Genomic DNA, 18,154 nt, shown 5'->3' on the forward strand with positions numbered 1-18,154 from the left:
CTCCAGGGGATCTTCCTGACCCAGGGATGAAGCCAGGGCCTCCTGCACTGCAGGAAGATTCTTTACCATCTGAGCCACTAGAGAATCCCGTAGAGGACTGGAGGGGAGATTAAAAAAAAAAAAAATCACTTACTCAAACAAAACACACATAGTTGGGGCCAGGCAGGCTAGAGCAGAGCTAGTTACATTTATTCAGCACAGCAGAGTTGACAATATCATTTTGTGATACATCTTCTCATCAGGGTCCTCAGGCAAGCCTGTGAGGTGGGCATTATCGCCTTCTGATGGATGAGGAAGCAGAGGGCTGGAAGAATCTGAGGGCAGGATCACACAGCTATTACATGACCAAGTAGAACCAGCACCTGTCTGGCTACCTGTTCCTGGGCCACACTGCTCTCCCACAGTAGCTTTACAAGGCTGGCTTTGATTTTAATTTGTTTATGCTTCAGCTTATAAGTTCCTGCTTCTCTTGAATTCTCTATGGACATTTTCAACACTTTAGTCAAGAGAACTAACTAGTGAAAAACTGACCAGATAAGATGGCCAAAGGAGCAAAGAACAGCAAACAACCCACTTTTCTTATTCACCCTTTAGTAAATGGTTTACATGAAAACTGTCTTATAAATTCCTGGTATTTCTTTCTTACAGCAATAGCTAACAGTTAAGAACATGCACTATATGCCACTTACTAGGCGTTATGAAAATTAATTTATTTAGTCCTCCCAACCACCACGTGGCATAGGTACTATGATTGATCCCCATTTTATAGGTGGGGAAACTGAGGTCAAAAGAGCTTAGCCAGCTTACTTAAAGTCACCCAGCTAGTGGATAGTAAAGCCCAGATTGGAATCCAGTTTGAGACAAGAGCTCACAGACTTTATCTGTTACACTCTGCTGACTCTTAGAACTACAGCCCTGCTGACCCGAGTTCCCAGTTTGCCTCTGGGCTCCTACCTTTTCTACCTGTTTCCTTACTAATCATTTGTGCTTAATGTCCTTTTATCATGCATTAGGTTTTGCTGCAAGGGCTTGGTAAATGTTATCTCATTTAATTCCTTAACACTGGAGACTGGGTCCCAGGTGGCCCCTCCAAAGGAGGCTCCTCTCCAGCCCATGGCTGTTCTGACCATCCCTTGGCACGCTTCCTTGGCCTCTTCGCAAAGCTGCCAAAGACCCTGTAGATTTTGAAATTTCTCTGTCCCCGCTCTCCTCATGGTTAGAACCCTGAAAGCTCAGCTCTTCTTCCAGGTTCTTGACTGCGGGTCACAGATCCCCCTCCCCTTGAGTTTCTCTTGCCTTCTGCCCACAGCCTTCTCACATCATCCAGGTGGATGCACCAGTCCACTCCAACTTTCTAATGTGACTGAGCTAAGGAAGAGGTTGCAGGATTTCATTCTGGGCCAAAGCAGTAGGATCCTTTCAGGCCAAACATGACTGATCACACATCAAATGAGCCACAACATCCCGTGAGGGCTCACAGTCACATCCTGCCTTGGACTTGTGGAGACCAGGTGGGCCTTCTTTCAGACTGCTCCCAAGGATTCTCATAGGGCCAGGCCATCTATACTCGCTGTTCTCCCACTCAGTTCTTCTTTGGCTTGAGGACTTCTCTATCATTTTCTTCCATCAACAGCATCATTTCCTGGCTCTCCTTGTGGCTGAATCCTTCTTGGCTCCCAAGTCTCAGCTGTGCTCTCAGGATCTCACTGAGAACTTCCCTGATTGTTTTTCCAAAGGAAGTACCTCTTTGTCAGCCCTCACTCACTCTCTTGATATCACCCTTATTTCCTCTCCTTGATGGCTTAGATAGTAAAGAATCTGCCTGCAAAGTGGGAGAACTGGGTTAGATCCATGGGTCAGGAAGATCCCCTGGAGAAGGGAATGGCAACCTGCTCCAGTATTCTCGTTTGGAGAATTCCATGGACCGAGGAGCCTGGAAGGCTATAATCCATGCAGTCACAAACAGTGAGACACAACTGAGTGACTAATACTCACACTGTTTCATCTCCACACTGTTTAATCATTATGTTTATTCACTTACTTACTGGCTGTATTTTTCATGAAATGTAAGCTTCAGGAGGGCAAGGAGTTGTCTTTCTCACTTACTGCTCTGCCAGGATCATCTCTTAGTGTGGTGCCGATCCCTGCAAGGTGCTGAGTGAAAGAAGTAAAGACACCTCTGTCACTGAGGGTGGTGGTGTTGACCACTGCCAGTAACTCATTTCCAGCATCCCACCCTGCCCACTGGAGAAGGAAATGGCAACCCACTCCAGTGTTCTTGCCTGGAGAATCCCAGGGACGGTGGAGCCTGGTGGACTGCCGTCTATGGGGTCGCACAGAGTCGGACATGACTGAAGTGACTTAGCAGCAGCAGCAGCAGCACCCTGCCAGTGGCCTTTCCTTATTTACATTGGCCATATCTCTTAGATAAATCTGCACCTTCTCCAGGGTTTTGTTGCTATCATTTGCGTGGACTGTATGACTCAGGTCCTGCCTGCTGTGTCTCAGTTCATCGAGTTGAATGAAGTTAGTGAACACCTTCGCTGTAAATAAAATTAGAAAGTCAGTTTGGACTCTCAGTGAAGGGAGCTGATTGTCACTGAGGAGGGTGGATTCTTTGTTATGACTCTTTGGGAATATGTTGATAGAACGGAAGAGTCCCTGGAAGGCTTAAAGAGCTTAAATATGCGTATACTGTGCTGTGCTAAGTCGACTCTTTGCGACCCCATAAACTGTAGCTTGCCAGGCTCCTCTGTCCGTGGGGATTTTCTAGACAAGAATACTGGAGTGGGTTGCCATTTCCTCTTCCAGGGGATCTTCCTAACCCAGGGATTGAACCCAGGTCTCCCACATTGCAGGCGGATTCTTTATTGTCTGAGCCATCAGGGAAGCCCTAAATATATATATAAAACTGTGCCCTAGGCCATATGGCCTGGGGCTTCCCAGGTTGCTCAGTGGCAAAGAATCTGCCTGCCAAGCCAGGAAAGGCAAGAGATGCAGATTTGATGCCTGGGTTGGGAAGATTCCCTGGAGAAGGAAATGGCAACCCACTCCATTATTCTTGCCTGGAGAATCCCCATCGACAGAAGAACCTGGCAGCCTACAGTCCATAGGGTCAGAAAGAGTTAGACATGACTTAGTGACTAAACCACCACCACCACCACTAGGCAGCCTGCTGGGTATCAGTTCAGTTCAGTTCAGTTCAGTCGCTCAGTCGTGTCCGACTCTTTGCAGCCCCATGAACTGCAGCACACCAGGCCTCCCTGTCCATCACCAACTCCCAGAGTTTACCCTAACTCATGTCCATTGAATCGGTGATGCCATCCAGCCATTTCATCCTCTGTCATGCCCTTTTCCTGCTGCCCTCAATCTTTCCCAGCACCAGGGTCTTTTCAAATGAGTCAGCTCTTCGCGTCAGGGGGCCAAAGTATTGGAGTTTCAGCTTTAACATCAGTCCTTCCAATGAACACCCAGGACTGATCTCCTTTAGGATGGACTGGTTGGATCTCCTTGCAGTCCAAGGGACTCTCAAGAGTCTTCTCCAACACCATAGTTCAAAAGCATCAATTCTTTGGCACTCAGCTTTCTTTATAGTTCAACTCTCACATCCATACATGACTACTGGAAAAACTATAGCCTTGAATAGACGGACCTTTGTTGGCAAAGTAATGTCTCTGATTTTTAATATGCTGTCTAGGTTGGTCATAACTTTCCTTCCAAGAGTAAGAGTCTTTTAATTTCATGGCTGCAATCAGCATCTGCAGTGATTTTGGAGCCCCCAAAATAAAGTCAGCCACTGTTTCCACTGTTTCCCCATCTAATTGCCATGAAGTGATGGGACAGGATGCCATAATCTTAGTTTTCTGAAAGTTGAGCTTTAAGCCAACTTTTTCACGCTCCTCTTTCACATTCATCAAGAGGCTTTTGAATTCCTCTTCACTTTCTGCCATAAGGGTGGTGTCATCTGCATATATGAGGTTATTGATATTTCTCCCGGTAATCTTGATTCCAGCTTGTGCTTCTTCTAGCCCAGCATTTCTCATGATGTACTCTGCATAGAAGTTAAATAAGCAGGGTGACAGTATACAGCTTTGACGCACTCCTTTTCCTATTTGGAACCAGTCTGTTATTCCATGTCTAGTTCTAACTGTTGCTTCCTGACCTGCATGCAGGTTTCTCAAGAGGCAGGTCAGGTGGTCTGGTATTCCCATCTCTTTCAGAATGTTCCACAGTTTATTGTGATCCACACAGTCAAAGGCTTTGGCATAGTCAATAAAGCAGATGTTTTTCTGGAACTTTCTTGCTGTTTTGATGATCCAGCGGTTGTTGGCAATTTGATTGCTGGTTCCTCTGCCTTTTCTAAAACTAGCCTGTACATCTGGAAGTTCATGGTTCACATATTGCTGAAGCCTGGCCTGGAAAATTTTGAGTATTAATTTACTAGTGTGTGAGATGAGTGCAATTGTGCAGTACTTTGAGCATTCTTTCTCATTTCCTTTCTTTGGGATTGGAATGAAAACTGACCTTTTCCAGTCCTGTGACCACTACAGAGTTTTCCAAATTTGCTGACATATTGAGTGCAGGACATTCACAGCATCATCTTTCAGAATTTGAAATAGCTCAACTGGAATTCCATCATTAGCTTTGTTCGCAGTGATGTTTCCTAAGGGCCGCTTGACTTCGCATTCCAGGATGTCTGGCTTTAGGTGAGTGATCACACCATCGTGATTATCTGGGTCGTGAAGATCTTTTTTGTACAGTTCTTCTGTGTATTCTTGCCACCTCTTCTTAATATCTTCTGTTTCTGTTAGGTTCATACCATTTATATTCTTTATTGAGCCCATCATTGCATGAAATGTTCCCTTGGTATCTCTAATTTTCTTGAAGAGGTCTCTAGTCTTTCCCATTCTATTGTTTTCATCTCTTTCTTTGCATTGATCGCTGAGGAAGGCTTTCTTATCTCTCCTTGCTATTCTTTGGAACTCTGCATTCAAATGTATATCTTTCCTTTTCTCTTTTGCTTTTCACTTCTCTTCTTTTCACAGCTATTTGTAAGGCCTCCTCAGACAGCCATTTTGCTTTTTTGCATTTCTTTTTCTTGGGGATGGTCTTAATCCCTGTCTCCTGTACAATGTCACGAACCTCTGTCCATAGTTCATCAGGCACTCTGTCAGATCAAGTCTCTTAAATCTATTTCTCACTTCCACTGTATAATCATAAGGGATTCAATTTAGGTCATACCTGAATGGTCTAGTGGTTTTCCGCACTTTCTTCAATTTCAGTCTGAATTTGGCAATAAGGAGTTCATGGTCTGAGTCATAGTCAGCTCCCGGTCTTGTTTTTGCTGACTGTATAGAGCTTCTCCATTTTGGCTGCAAAAAATATAATCAGTGTGATTTCGGTGTTGACCGTCTGGTGATGTCCATGTGTAGAGTCTTCTCTTGTGTTGTTGGAAGAGGGTGTTTGCTATGACCAGTGCATTCTCTTGGCAAAACTCTATTAGCCTTTGCCCTGCTTCATTCCGTGCTCCAAGGCCAGATTTGCCTGTTACTCCAGGTGTTTCTTGACTTCCGACTTTTGCATTCCAGTCCCCTATAATGAAAAGGACATCTTTTTTGGGTGTTAGTTCTAAAAGATCTTGTAGGTCTTCATAGAATCGTTCAACTTCAGCTTCTTCAGTGTTACTGGTCAGGGCATAGACTTGGATTACCGTGATATTGAATGGTTTGCCTTGGAAATGAACAGAGATCATTCTTTCGTTTTTGAGATTGCATCCAAGTACTGCATTTCTGACTCTTTTGCTTGCTAGATGACTACTCCATTTCTTCTAAGGGATTCTTGCCCACAGTAGTAGATATAATGGTCATCTGAGTTAAATTCACACATTCCTGTCCATTTTAGTTTGCTCATTCCTAAAAGAGTAACTGTCGATGTTTACTCTTGTCATCTCCTGTTTGACCACTTCCAATTTGCCTTGATTCATGGACCTAACATTCCAGGTTCCTATGCAATATTGCTCTTTACAGCATCGGACCTTGCTTCTATCAGTAGTCACATCCACAACTGGGTGTTGTTTTGTTTTGGCTCCATCTCTTTATTCTTTCTGGAGTTATTTCTCCACTGATTTCCAGTAGCATATTGGGCACCTACCAACCTGCGGAGTTCATCTTTCAGTGTCCTGTCTTTTTGCCTTTTCATACTGTTCATGGGGTTCTCAAGCCAAGAATACTGAAGTGGTGGTATGCCATTCCCTTCTCCAGTGGGCCACATTCTGTCAGACCTCTCCACCATGACCCGTCCGTCTTAGGTGGCCCCACACTGCATGGCTTAGTTTCATTGAGTTAGACAAGGCTGTGGTCCGTGTGATCAGATTGGCTAGTTATCTGTAATTGTGGTTTCAGCCTGTCTGCCCTCTGATGCCCTCTCTCATTGCCTACCATCTTACTTGGGCTTCTCTTACCTTGGACGTGGCATATCTCCTCATGGCCACCGCTCCTGACCTTGGACGTGGGGTAGCTCCTCATGGCTGCCACTCCTGAGGATGTACAAAGGCAATCTTTGATCATTCCTGGGTATTCTGGCTTTTGGCGAGAAAAGACTTAATGGCAAGCCACTCCAGTACTCTTGCCTAGAAAATCGCATGGACAGAGGAGCCTGGTGGGCTGCAGTCCATGGGGTTGCTACTAGTCGGACACGACTGAGCGACTTCACTTTCACTTTTCACTTTCACACATTGGAGAAGGAAATGGCAACCCACTCCAGTGTTCTTGCCTGGAGAATCCCAGGGACGGCATGGCCTGGTCGGCTGCTGTCTATGGGGTTGCACAGAGTCGGACACGACTGAAGTGAGTTAGCATTAGCAGCAGCACAAGGTAGATACCAGCATATGAAATAAATACTAATTCTAAACAAGAAATGACAGTGCTTTTCTTCTGTGGAGAGTGGTCATGGGGAAGGTTTGATGAGACTTAGTCAAGGCTGTGAAAGACAGGATTTAGGTGAGCTTGCTTGGGTATTTTCTGGAGCCTTAGCACTCTGTGTATTCACTGGGTTTTTTGTCCTTTCTAGGTAGAGCCACAGAATGCACCAGTCGTGCTTTGGCTGCAAGGTGGGCCAGGAGGCTCATCCATGTTTGGTCTCTTTGTGGAACATGGACCTTACATTATTAGCAAAAACATGACTGGTAAGTATTGCTTGGACTCTGGTTTCCCATGGAGAGTTCTTCCTTTGAACCTTATATCTGCTTTAGAAATAATTTAGTGTGAACAATGAACCCCTAGAAATAGTTTTACAGTTTCAGATTATGAAAACGTAATTTTCTGGTAGTGTCTGTCCAAGAAGGAGGAGCCAACAGGGTGAATGTCCTGACTGGGCTGCTTTCTGCCTTGAAATTTGGGTGAAAGTTTCCACACTTTGTTCTGCTAGTCTACTGCTGACTCAAGCAATCCAGACTTATGAAAACAGTTGGCATTTATTACTGTCTGGGTGAGACCTTTTGCGTGGGACAAGTGGGTGGAATTATATCCCTAATTATTCATACAAACTGAATGGTGTACAGTTCAGCCACACAAATGAACAGATATCTTGGAAGCAAGGTACTGAGGGCTGAGGGCCGCAGGAAGGAATGGAGAAGGAGCTCCATCCAGCTCTAACCCAGGTTTATCTCCACCTCAGTTTTAGGGGAGGGGAGATTGTTTACTTTCCCCAGGTCAGAATTTGGAGTGTGAACCAGTTTGTGACTCCGTATACTTATGCACACAATTCTGTCGAAGTTGTGGGTCTCTTCAGTGTTGGATGGGAGGGAAGATTCTGGGGAATCAGAGGTTAAAGAGGATTCACTCAATTGGACAGATAGGTTTATTGCATCTGTGGGTGATGGGTGTTTCTGCATGAGGCAATTGCATGGGGTTTTGTTTCCAACATTCATCTTAGATGTAGAAACTCTCTGGTTCTGGGAAAAGTAAAGGAGAGGAGGGGAGGAGGAAAAACAGCTGGTGTCTGAACCTGCTGCAGGACAGTCACGCAGGGTCAGAGTGACGCAGGGTCAGAGGGACACCAAGAGTTCCCCAAACTGAAGGGGACAGGTGGGAGTGTTGGGCTCCAAGCCAGAGCTAGACGTTAGGTGGAATGTTTTGTTAAGGACTCAGTCCCAAGCCTCTTCTCTGCTTTACTAGTGTTTGCCAGAGACTTTCCTTGGACCACTACATTTTCCATGCTCTACGTTGATAATCCTGTGAGTACCTGGGGGTCCTGTGAAACGGCAGGGTTGGCCTCTCCAGTCTTTTTTTCTTTCATTAAGTACATTTATTAAATAGAAAAACACCAGAATTTTTTCTTTTTAAAATATAATTGTTTATTTTATTTTTAAAATAATTTTTAAAAGTTTTATTGGGCTGCTCCTTAGTTGCCGTGTGCAGGATCTAGTTCCCTGACCAGGGTTCTCTCCTGGTTTCCCTGCATTGGGAGCACTAAGTCTTAACCCTTGGAGCACCAAGGAAGCCCCTATAATTGTCTATTTAAAAAACATATTTGATTCAATTTGTCCCACCCTCTCCTTCAGCATTGAAACACATACATTGCCATATATAAAATAGATGGCTAACTAATGGGAAGCTGCTGTATAACACAAGGAGCTCAACTGGTGATCTGTGACAACCTAGAGGGGTGGGATGGGATACAGGATGGGGGGTGTCCAAGGGAGGGACATATGTATACCTATGGCTGATTCATATTGTTGTATGGCAGAAGCCAATACAATAAAGCAATTATCCTCCAATTAAAAAAAATTTTTTAATTGAGATTTAATTTTTCTAATATGTACCATTATATCCAAGTTTGGAAGTTTTTCTTGCTGCTTTCTCTCCTTCCCTCATTTCTGGTCTTATGAAATGTCCTCTTCATTGAGTTATATCATCCAGGAAGGGATGACTTTCTCTCTACTGATAATATGGGTTTCTCTATAACTTGGGTTTTGTTTTTTTTTTTTTTATAGCATGGGAACACCGAATCTTTCAAATAGAGCTCTGATATAAAAAGTCAAAACTAGCCCCTTTCACGTATCACAGTGAGCTGAATGCCTCATCTCAGGGAGAGCAAAAGGTAGAATTCTCCTTGGGAAGTTTTTATGAAATCAAATCAAATAAACTACAGTATAGGAGAGTAACTTTAGGGTCAACTCCTGCAGACTGGGAGTATCTGTCCTCTAATCTAACTTCTTTCACTTCCCAGATGGTTCAAAGAGAAAACAGAAAAATAGGAAGGAAAAAATCCAACATTCTTGCCCCCCATCATGCTTTGTCAGCCATCTTCTTTCCTAGTCTATAATTCCATGTTTACATTAAAGTTTAATTAAATGTCCTGTTCCCTTGGCTGTTTGGAAAAAAATAAAAAATATTTACAACTGATGTATATGGTGGGGGTGCATTCCTTGTACATATTGCTGACCCAAAATAAGTAGTAGGTTTTTCTATTGATTTACTCAATTGTCTATGAACTTCCAGGAATAAGGAACTATTAGTTTAAAGCTAATCTTTATTTTAGAACCCCTTATCTGCTGAAGGTGAAAGGGCTTAGTGTCCATATTTATCACAAGTAAAGAAATGGGGGAAAAAACTGCACACACACAGAGCCAGCTTTTATCTTCGGCCAATAGAGAGTTCCTTCTTAGCAGGACAGAGCAGTGCACCTTCCAGGTTTCAGAGAGGAGACAACTTTGAGTCTTTTGATACTGTAGCAGGGGCCAGGAAAGGTGAGTTTCTCATCCTTAAATAATCATCTGGCAGGGTCCCCACTGCAGGATCAGAGAAGAGCTTAGCACTGCTAGTTTATTTGGGCTCAGCAGAGGGAAGGGGGACATGGTGACGTGCAACATCCTCCTGTGAGCATGGATGATGGCCATGGGTGATGCCAAAAAGCTGAGGTCAAAGGCATGACCTTGGGAATAATGTTGATTTCCTTCCTGTGCGGTGTCTCTCAGCAAGATGTGCGTTTCTCTCTGTTTATACCTGCTTATTTATTTCATCTTCAGGTGGGCACAGGTTTCAGTTTTACCGACCATGTCCACGGATATGCAATAGATGAGGATGACGTGGCTCAAAACTTATACAGGTAAAAGGCCCTGGCTTTCTTTTGGCCATCTTCAAACCAAATGATTTTCTGTTTCAATATGAAAATTCCTCCAGTAGTAGAAGTATTATTGATCGGTCATCATAGTCCAGTTCCTGAAGATCTTTTAAGAATAATTCTACGTGAGGAGTGCATGCACACACACACACATACATACATAGCCTGTTTTCCATTTTGTTATGTTATAATTGATAACTGTGAAGTGGCCAGCAGAGAAAGTAGCAAGAAGAACTGACATCTTAAGGTGTAATTTTGTAAAAATATCCTTTGAAAAACAATAGAAACAGCAGAATTATTCAACCAAATATACTTTTCCAACCTTTCAACTAGCTGCCTGAGAGGTTTCTGCTTGCTTCCAACATTATTTGTATATTGAACTTTGGATTTGCCAAGAAACCAGATGTTTGTTTGTTTTCTTTCCCAGGAGTCCTCCTTTTGTGGCCATCACAAAATGCAATTTTTCACTCCTGTGTTTCTCCTTCATGCCTTTTCCAAGCTGAAAGCTCAGCTTGCTAGCTAGTCTCTTACTTTTCCTTTCAGATTACAAAGTTATTCTTTTACACAAAAAATTAAGGAAAATGTGAAGTTGTAAACCTGATCAAACAATATATATATAATATCTTTTCTTACATTCATTATAGCTATTTTTAGTACATTTTCTTAAAGTGACCTTTCTTATTTGGTCTTTTTTTTTTCCCAGTCTGTAAATTATTACTAGAGACCAGGTCCTGGATTCTTTCTGATCACTAGGCGCCGCCCCCCACCCCCCATGCATTATAATAATTTGCTGAAAGAATCCTAGTCACCAAAAAGAGTTAACCAGCTCCTCTATGCTGCCCTCTACTTTCACCAAACACCCCATCTGCTAATTGGTGAGCAAACCCAACCCATCTCCAAAGTGAAAGTGAATCTAATAGGAGTCAGTGTGTTTTGATCTCTGACAAAACCTTTCCGTGTTATTCTTCTTTCTCCCCAAGGCGATGGCTGGGACGGGTGAGGGCAGGGGAGAGGAAAGAGGAACTTTCGGCCTCTCTCCCAGAGATGTTTCTTCTCTGCTGCCCCAGAAAACGACATGAATGGTGTCTGTCTTGCACACTTTCGTTCGCCATGTGTCCCGTTATTTTAACACCGTCGTTCAATCTCCAGGTGAGCTGACTAGGACCCACACTTCTGCTTCCAGATCCTATGGGTCCTTAGCCAGATCCTGGCAGGGGTCCCTCCGCTGCCACCAGCTCAAACACCTCCTTTTCCCTGCCACAGACATAATCTTGATGGCAGTCCTTACAAATTAACTCAAGGGCCACGTCTTCCTCGTTTAGTACTGACTGTGAGCTCTCATTTTTCAGGTCGGAAACCAAATCCCCCATACCCTCCTCCTCCAACCGTCTTTTGGCTTAACTCCAAACAACCTCAGTTGTTTAACTAGCAAACACCCTGAGGGCGGAGGGTCTGTATTAAAGAAATACATCAGACCCTCTAAGCCAGAGCCTCGTACCCCTGCCCTTCCTCTTCTGGCTTTCCGGCCCCTCCCCCAAGGATGGTCACAGCTTCCAGTTGACCCTCAGAGTGGATATTTACTGCTGACATGTGGTTCATCTCCTCTTGCAAGACATGTAAAGAGAACCTATTTCAAAGCATCCATTGTTTATAGCTGTTTTAGTTCTTTTTGCTTCAGGCTGTTAGAACTGGAAAATAGCTAATCAAGGGTAGCGCAGAAAACTGATTTCAGCTGTTTCCTTTATGGTTTATACTATTTGTTTCCCTTTGTGACTGCACTCTTCTCCCCAGCTGTCCAGATGGGTGTTTGGAAGAAGAAGGTCGCTTTGAAACCTATGAACAGGCTACTACAGGTTTAAAGAGTAGAACTTTCTTTTTCTCCCTTTGAAAACCATCTTTCTTTTTTCTGAAAATCCCAACAAAAAGCCAGACAAGGCTTTTCCATTTCACTATTATTAGTGTACAGCTGAGAGGAGTAGATTCCTAAAAAGACATTTGACATTTACATTTAGGCTGCTTTTCTTTGTGTTTGGAAATGAAACTTTTTCCACAAACAAGATGTTTAGACTTTTTATTTTTTTTTTTGCTGTGTTAGCCGCTCAGTCGTGTCTGACTCTGTGCGACCCAATGGACTGTAGCCACCAGGCTGCTCTGTCCATGGAATTATCCATACAAGAATACTGGAGTGAGTAGCCATTCCCTTCTCCAGGGGAATCTTACCAACCCAGGGATTGAACTTGCGTCTCCTGCATTGCAAGAAGATTCTTTACCATCCGAGCCACCAGGGAAGCCCATTGCTAAATAAAATTTCATAACAGTGTGACTGTGAAACAGTTTTATATATTAAATTGAGAACATAATTGAATGAAGGGTGCAGGTGAGATCATGGCCTGGCCACACGACATGTGGAATGAATGAATGCTGAGGATAGCTCCCCATCTGATGCAAGAGAACAAAACCACTGGGATGCTTGTTGCTATGCTTCTAGACTATCAGCTTTTGTTGGTATGGAGCTTTTGTTGAGATTATTTTCAACTCAGTTCTCCCGAATGTCTTGCATTTCTATGACCCTGACTCCACTAGAGCTGACCAGAGTCCAGAGCTGTCCTTGGATCTGTAATGTGTTATCATTTACACCCACCTTCTCTGCCCTGAGCTGATCTTCTCTTTAATAAAATTATCTGAGGGCTGGTTTCTCCTAATCATTCACCCTTGCCTTCTGTGTTTCAGCCTATTGTCCCTAATGTATCTTTCTGCCGCTGAGTAGCCTTTGACTAAAATTCTACTTATTTGACAAGGCCTTGACACAATGCCAGCAAGGTTCCAAATGGAAAGACATGGAAGAGAGATATGCTTTGTGTGCCATATAGCTCTTGTGCCTGAATAAATGCATGGAGTATGCGCGTGTGTGCCCACACATACACACACACACACACATGTATACTATGTATTGGGTTGATCAAAAATTTGTTTGGGTTTTTCCATAACATCTTACAGACAAATCCAAATGAACTTTTTGGCCAACCTGATATTATATGCTTCAGCAGTTGTACTTATAAAGTTTGCAGTTTAATGTGAGGATGATTCTATATTTTATTTTTGAACAGCCCTTTACCATGTAATGGTCTAATCCTTGATGAAAACACAGTTCAATGAACAAATGGCATATGTACCTCCAGCTTACCAAATTTACCTTTTTCATTTTTCATTCCCATTAAGAAAGACCTACTAAGGCATTGCTATGATTAGCCAAATTTTTGTTCAGATCCTACTGTGAAATTAAAATTCCATGATAACTTCCTCAATTGGGACCTTGCCTTGGAAACTTCAACTAGAGAATCCTGTTTTTTCAAGCTAGAAGTAAGCTGGGAGATTATCTCCTTCAGCTAAGATTGCCAGATAAAATACAGAATGCCAGTTAAATTTGAATTTCAGATAAACAGTGAATAGCTTTTTAATCTAAGTATGTCCTGTGCAATATTTGGGACAGACTTATACTAAAATATTATTTGTTGTTTATCTGAAATTCAAATTTAGTTAGACATCTAGTATTTTATTTGCTAAATCTGGCAACCCCAACAACTCTCCAACAAATTCTTTAAGGAAATAAGTTTTAAGCTAAAGCACAAGGCTTAATTGAGATTTACTATATTAAATTGTCTATCGCCATTCCGACTAGCAGGAAGAGAGAAAGAGAAGTAATTTTTAGCCTGAAGGTTAAAGAGGCAAGGGTGGAGAATAAACTCCTATTTTTATCTCAGCTCTAAAGGCAGCGTATTGCCAGCACAAACATGGAGGCTATGTAATGCACTTTCCAGATTTAGTTGCTACAAAGATTTCAGTTACTATAAATAATAAACAAATACACTGAAACTCTACAGTAGAGTTTAATGTTGGCTTGTTTTTTTTAAGATTATTTTTATGTGGACCATTTTTAAAGTCTTTATGAATTTGTTACAATATTGCTTCTGTTTTATGTTTTGGTTTTTTGGCTGTAGGTCCCTGACCAGGGACTGAACCCTCCTCACCCCTTGCATTGGAAGGCGAAGTCCTAACCACTGGACCACCAGAGAGGTTCCAATGCTGGGTTCTTAATGGAGCCTTTGAAAATTAAGTTATCACCAGGATTGTGGTGATTGTAATGACCCAGTTTTGCCTCTGTGTAATGCTTGATGCTGTGATTCATGGGGTTGCAGAGAGTCGGAACTGAGCAACTGAACTGAACTGAATGCTTGAACTTTCTGCTCCTGGTTTTGCAGGGCCTCCTTGCTTTTTGTCTTCACTGGCTAGTTCACGGCTTTTAGTCCCTCATCAGGAAACTGGAACAAAACCCCTGCCCAGCTTCTCAGGCATTGCAATCTAGGTCAAGACATTCATAAGGCTTCGGAGTTTCACAAGTTTTTGTCTCCTTAATGAAAGATTCCGTTCAAGGAGAGAATCTTTCAATAATCCACCCTTTTCTTGCTTGTTATGAAATCATTTCTTGAGTCTGTTTAAATCTATTTCAGCATGCCAGAGTGGCTGTTGGCAATCTTTAGTAAATGTGGGTATTTTGAGCCCGGAGGCCACTTTGCATTTACTTCCATATCTGTGGGCATTTGGTGATTTTCCTTTAGACTATAGTCATTTTAGGGGGCTTCCCAGGTGGCTTAGCAGTAGAGAATCCACCTGTGATTGTAGGAGACACAAGAGACATGGGTTTGATCCCTGGGTCAGGAAGATCCCCTGGAGTAGGAAATGGAAACCCACTCCGGTATCCTTGCCTGGAAAACTTCATGGACAGAGGAGCCTGACAGGCTACAGTGCATGGGGCTGCAAAGAGTTAGACACTTGAGCGACTGAACACACACACACCTAGTCAGTTTACAGTTTTTCTGTTCTTTGGTTATTAAAACACTGAAATTCTAGGGGCCCCATTAGAATATAGAAATGTTCAGTGTTCCCCACAGAGAGAGGTTGGTAAGCAACTGAGGTTCCCATTACCTCACCACAAACTGAGGTTAGTGAGACTATAATGTTTGTAGAACTAACTCCACAAATTGCTAAATGATAGGTGAAAGCCTGTGGCACTTTGCTCAAGGGTCCTCTCAATAGGCAAGTGATTCAAGTTGGTAACCCAGGGATTTAGAAACCTTTCCATAGTGTTGATGTTCACTTGTATGAACTTCTGAGTATCATAGAGCAAGCCTACAAGTATTTTTCTAACCATCCACAGAGTATGGAGTGTCATACACTCATGAGACTTTGAAAACGATACCTCCAGAAGCGTATAGTAATGGTATCTTAGTTCAATGCGAAACCTCTTGTCTAAGGGTGAAATTGGGTAGTATAGTATGATTCCATGTCATTTTTATTGTTGCTTTTCTTTTTGCAGTGCATTAATTCAGTTTTTCCAGTTGTTCTCTGACTATAGAGACAATGACTTTTATGCCACTGGGGAGGTAAGTTGAAATCATGTTTTCTTGTGTGCGTCTAACATCATCAGGACTGGGATATATTCTGACACCTGTGGTTTATCCATTCAGTGTGTACACACACATTAATTCAATCCATATAAAAATTCTCAAATCATTTCCTACTATGTCTGAGGCTTTGGACAAGTATTAAAAATTCAATGATGAATAAGACATTAATTCTGCCATAATTCTGAGAGTCTAATAATAAATACAACACAGAATGGAAAGTACAATTAGAAAAGTAGCTGTAAAGACAAGTAGCTTAAGGCGAGCAAATAGCTACCTCTCAAGATGTGATCCACAGGAAAAGTCAGACAGAGGAGGCAAGAATTAAACTGGATTTCAAAGGATGAATATGGGTGTATTAGTCAAGGCTCTTCTGCTTACAAGTGACAAAAACCCTATTCAAAGTGGCTTAAGTAAAACAGGGGATTGACTGGCATCAAGCATGGCTGGATCTGGGTGCTCAAACTTTATCATCAGGATTTTGTATCACATTTGGCTTTGCACGTAACTGGTTTCATTCTCAGGTAAGTTCTTTTCACCTGTGCCGTCGCCTCTCCAATCCACTCCAGAGCTCTAGAGAGCCTACAGGCTTAAACTTCTCCCTCGTCAGAATTCCACGACATTTCTAAGTCCCATTGTCCATTTGGAGCCCATGCCCATTCTAGGGGTCAGGGGGATGGAGTATAAAGATTGGCCAGAATGGTGCCTGAGGCCCACTGCAATGCTTAGAAAGCAGCGAATCATCTTGAAGACTTTACACCTGAGCCACAAGCTTGAGAATGGGAGATGAGTGGTCTCCAGAGGAAGATCTGAGTGATGATACCAGAGGGAGGGCTGGAGGATGCAAGCACAAACCACAGGTGTCCATTGTAAGGGTGTCAAAGTGGAAAACGGTCTCAGCTTTCCCAAGGGAATGGCAAGTTAATGGAACTAGGATCTTCCCTCTCTTCACCTTCTTTTTCTAAACTGTCTAGAAAGGATATCCTGACTATTTAGCTTCTTACACTTAAGTCTTTTTAAAAGACCGTTACCTAGTTAGGATGTTTTAGGACCTCTACCAGTAATTCCCTGCTGTTCCTTCCCTTTTAACCCATTTCAGAGGCAGCATGGGGAAGGGGGAAGGAAGCGACACCCCTGTCACTTTGGTAGCAACCTTGGAAAACACCCAGTCAGCAGAACGATCTGCTTAGAGTGTGATTCCTTGTCTTGTGAATAATGTGACAATGTTGTTAACCGTGATGTTGAACTTTTCAGCAAAGCTGCCAAATTTTCAGTGAAAAACTTGACTTGTCTACTTCATGTCAGCCTGATGGTTTCATGCATGTAATTTCTGAATGTATGCAGGAAAGGACAGTTTTCTTTTTACATTCTCTGCTGCCAGGATGAATACTTTTAAGGAAACCTGTGTCTTCAAAGTGATGAAGGAAGATGGGAATGAGGGTGGGCAGGGGCTAGGGTGGAGATGCACTTGCCAGGCAGCAGCATCTCGGTGAGAACCGTGCAGGAGGTGTTAAATCAGGGGGCACACCTTTTTCTAGAAGGAAGAGCACTCAGTAGTGCCTGATGGTTTATAATTTGCAGAATGTTGGTATTTCTCTTTAGTTTGTTCCATCCGGTCTTCTGTTAAGGCTAGGAGGAGGAATGGAGAAGTGGAAGGAATTCTGCATTAATAATTAGGAGACCTGAGGTTCATTGCTGGCTTTGTCTCTCTCTGTGTGATTCCAGACAATTTCTTTAACTTCTCTGGGCCTCTGCATTTCATCTTATAATCAGAAGGGTTGGTTTTTAAATTAGATCACTTCCAGGGATATTTTGCTTTACTGGATGTTCAACCCTAGTTACCTAGACATACCCTTAAAGCATCTGTATATAAATGCAGTTTTAACATAATACCAACCCCACCCTCCCTGTGTCCACCGCCAAGAAAAATGTTGTAATAGATTTCTCAAGAAAGGGAAATCTTTTCTCTTGTGAACGCTTAATTTCTTCATACCTTTGGGAGAGGTTGAAAATAATGCTGCTAGATTTGTAGAACTGTTCTTGGAAAAGAAATGTGTAAACTCAGAAATGGTTTTCTGCTTGTCATTGAAAATGTGAAAGTGTTAGTTGCTCAGTCATGTCTGACTCTTTGCGACTCCTTAGACTGTAGCTCACCAGGCTCCTCTGTCCATGAAATTCTCCAGGCAAGAATACTGGAGTAGATATCCATTACCTTCTCCAGGGGATATTCCCAACCCAGGGATCAAACCTGGGTCTCCCACAGGCGGATTCTTTACCATCTGAGCCACCAGGGAAGCCTATTGCAAATGTATTGGACCTAAATATCTTCCACTTTTGTGTGCTGTGAATGAGAGTAGCCTGCTGCTCTAAGCAACTTGAGCAGCTGTTCAGCGCCCTGAATTTGTTGTAAAGGAGTCTGGAAGTAATAACAGTACCTTCTGTATAGGGTTGTTTTGAGCATTTAATTAGATAATCCTCCTCAAATATTTAACAGAGTAACTGGCTGTAGAGAGTACCCAACACATGATGACTATTACTACCATTCATGTTGAAAAGTTGGATTAATACAT

General features: G+C 42.7%; 1 protein-coding gene across 2 annotated transcripts in view; it reads left to right on the plus strand.

The window, feature by feature from the left end:
• Positions 1 to 18,154, plus strand: part of CPVL (carboxypeptidase vitellogenic like) — a 108,246-nt gene that overhangs the window by 21,902 nt on the left and 68,190 nt on the right. For both annotated transcript variants that reach the window (XM_055420956.2, XM_088832348.1), the window contains exons 3-6: positions 7,069 to 7,183; positions 8,175 to 8,233; positions 10,028 to 10,107; positions 15,497 to 15,563. In XM_055420956.2, coding sequence (XP_055276931.2) covers positions 7,069 to 7,183; positions 8,175 to 8,233; positions 10,028 to 10,107; positions 15,497 to 15,563 — 321 coding nt within the window. The remainder of the gene's footprint in view (positions 1 to 7,068; positions 7,184 to 8,174; positions 8,234 to 10,027; positions 10,108 to 15,496; positions 15,564 to 18,154) is intronic.

Source organism: Moschus berezovskii, chromosome 3, assembly GCF_049115385.1.
Source record: "Moschus berezovskii isolate FMDL1 chromosome 3, NW_MosBer_1.0, whole genome shotgun sequence".
Classification (NCBI taxonomy): Eukaryota; Metazoa; Chordata; class Mammalia; order Artiodactyla; family Moschidae; genus Moschus; species Moschus berezovskii.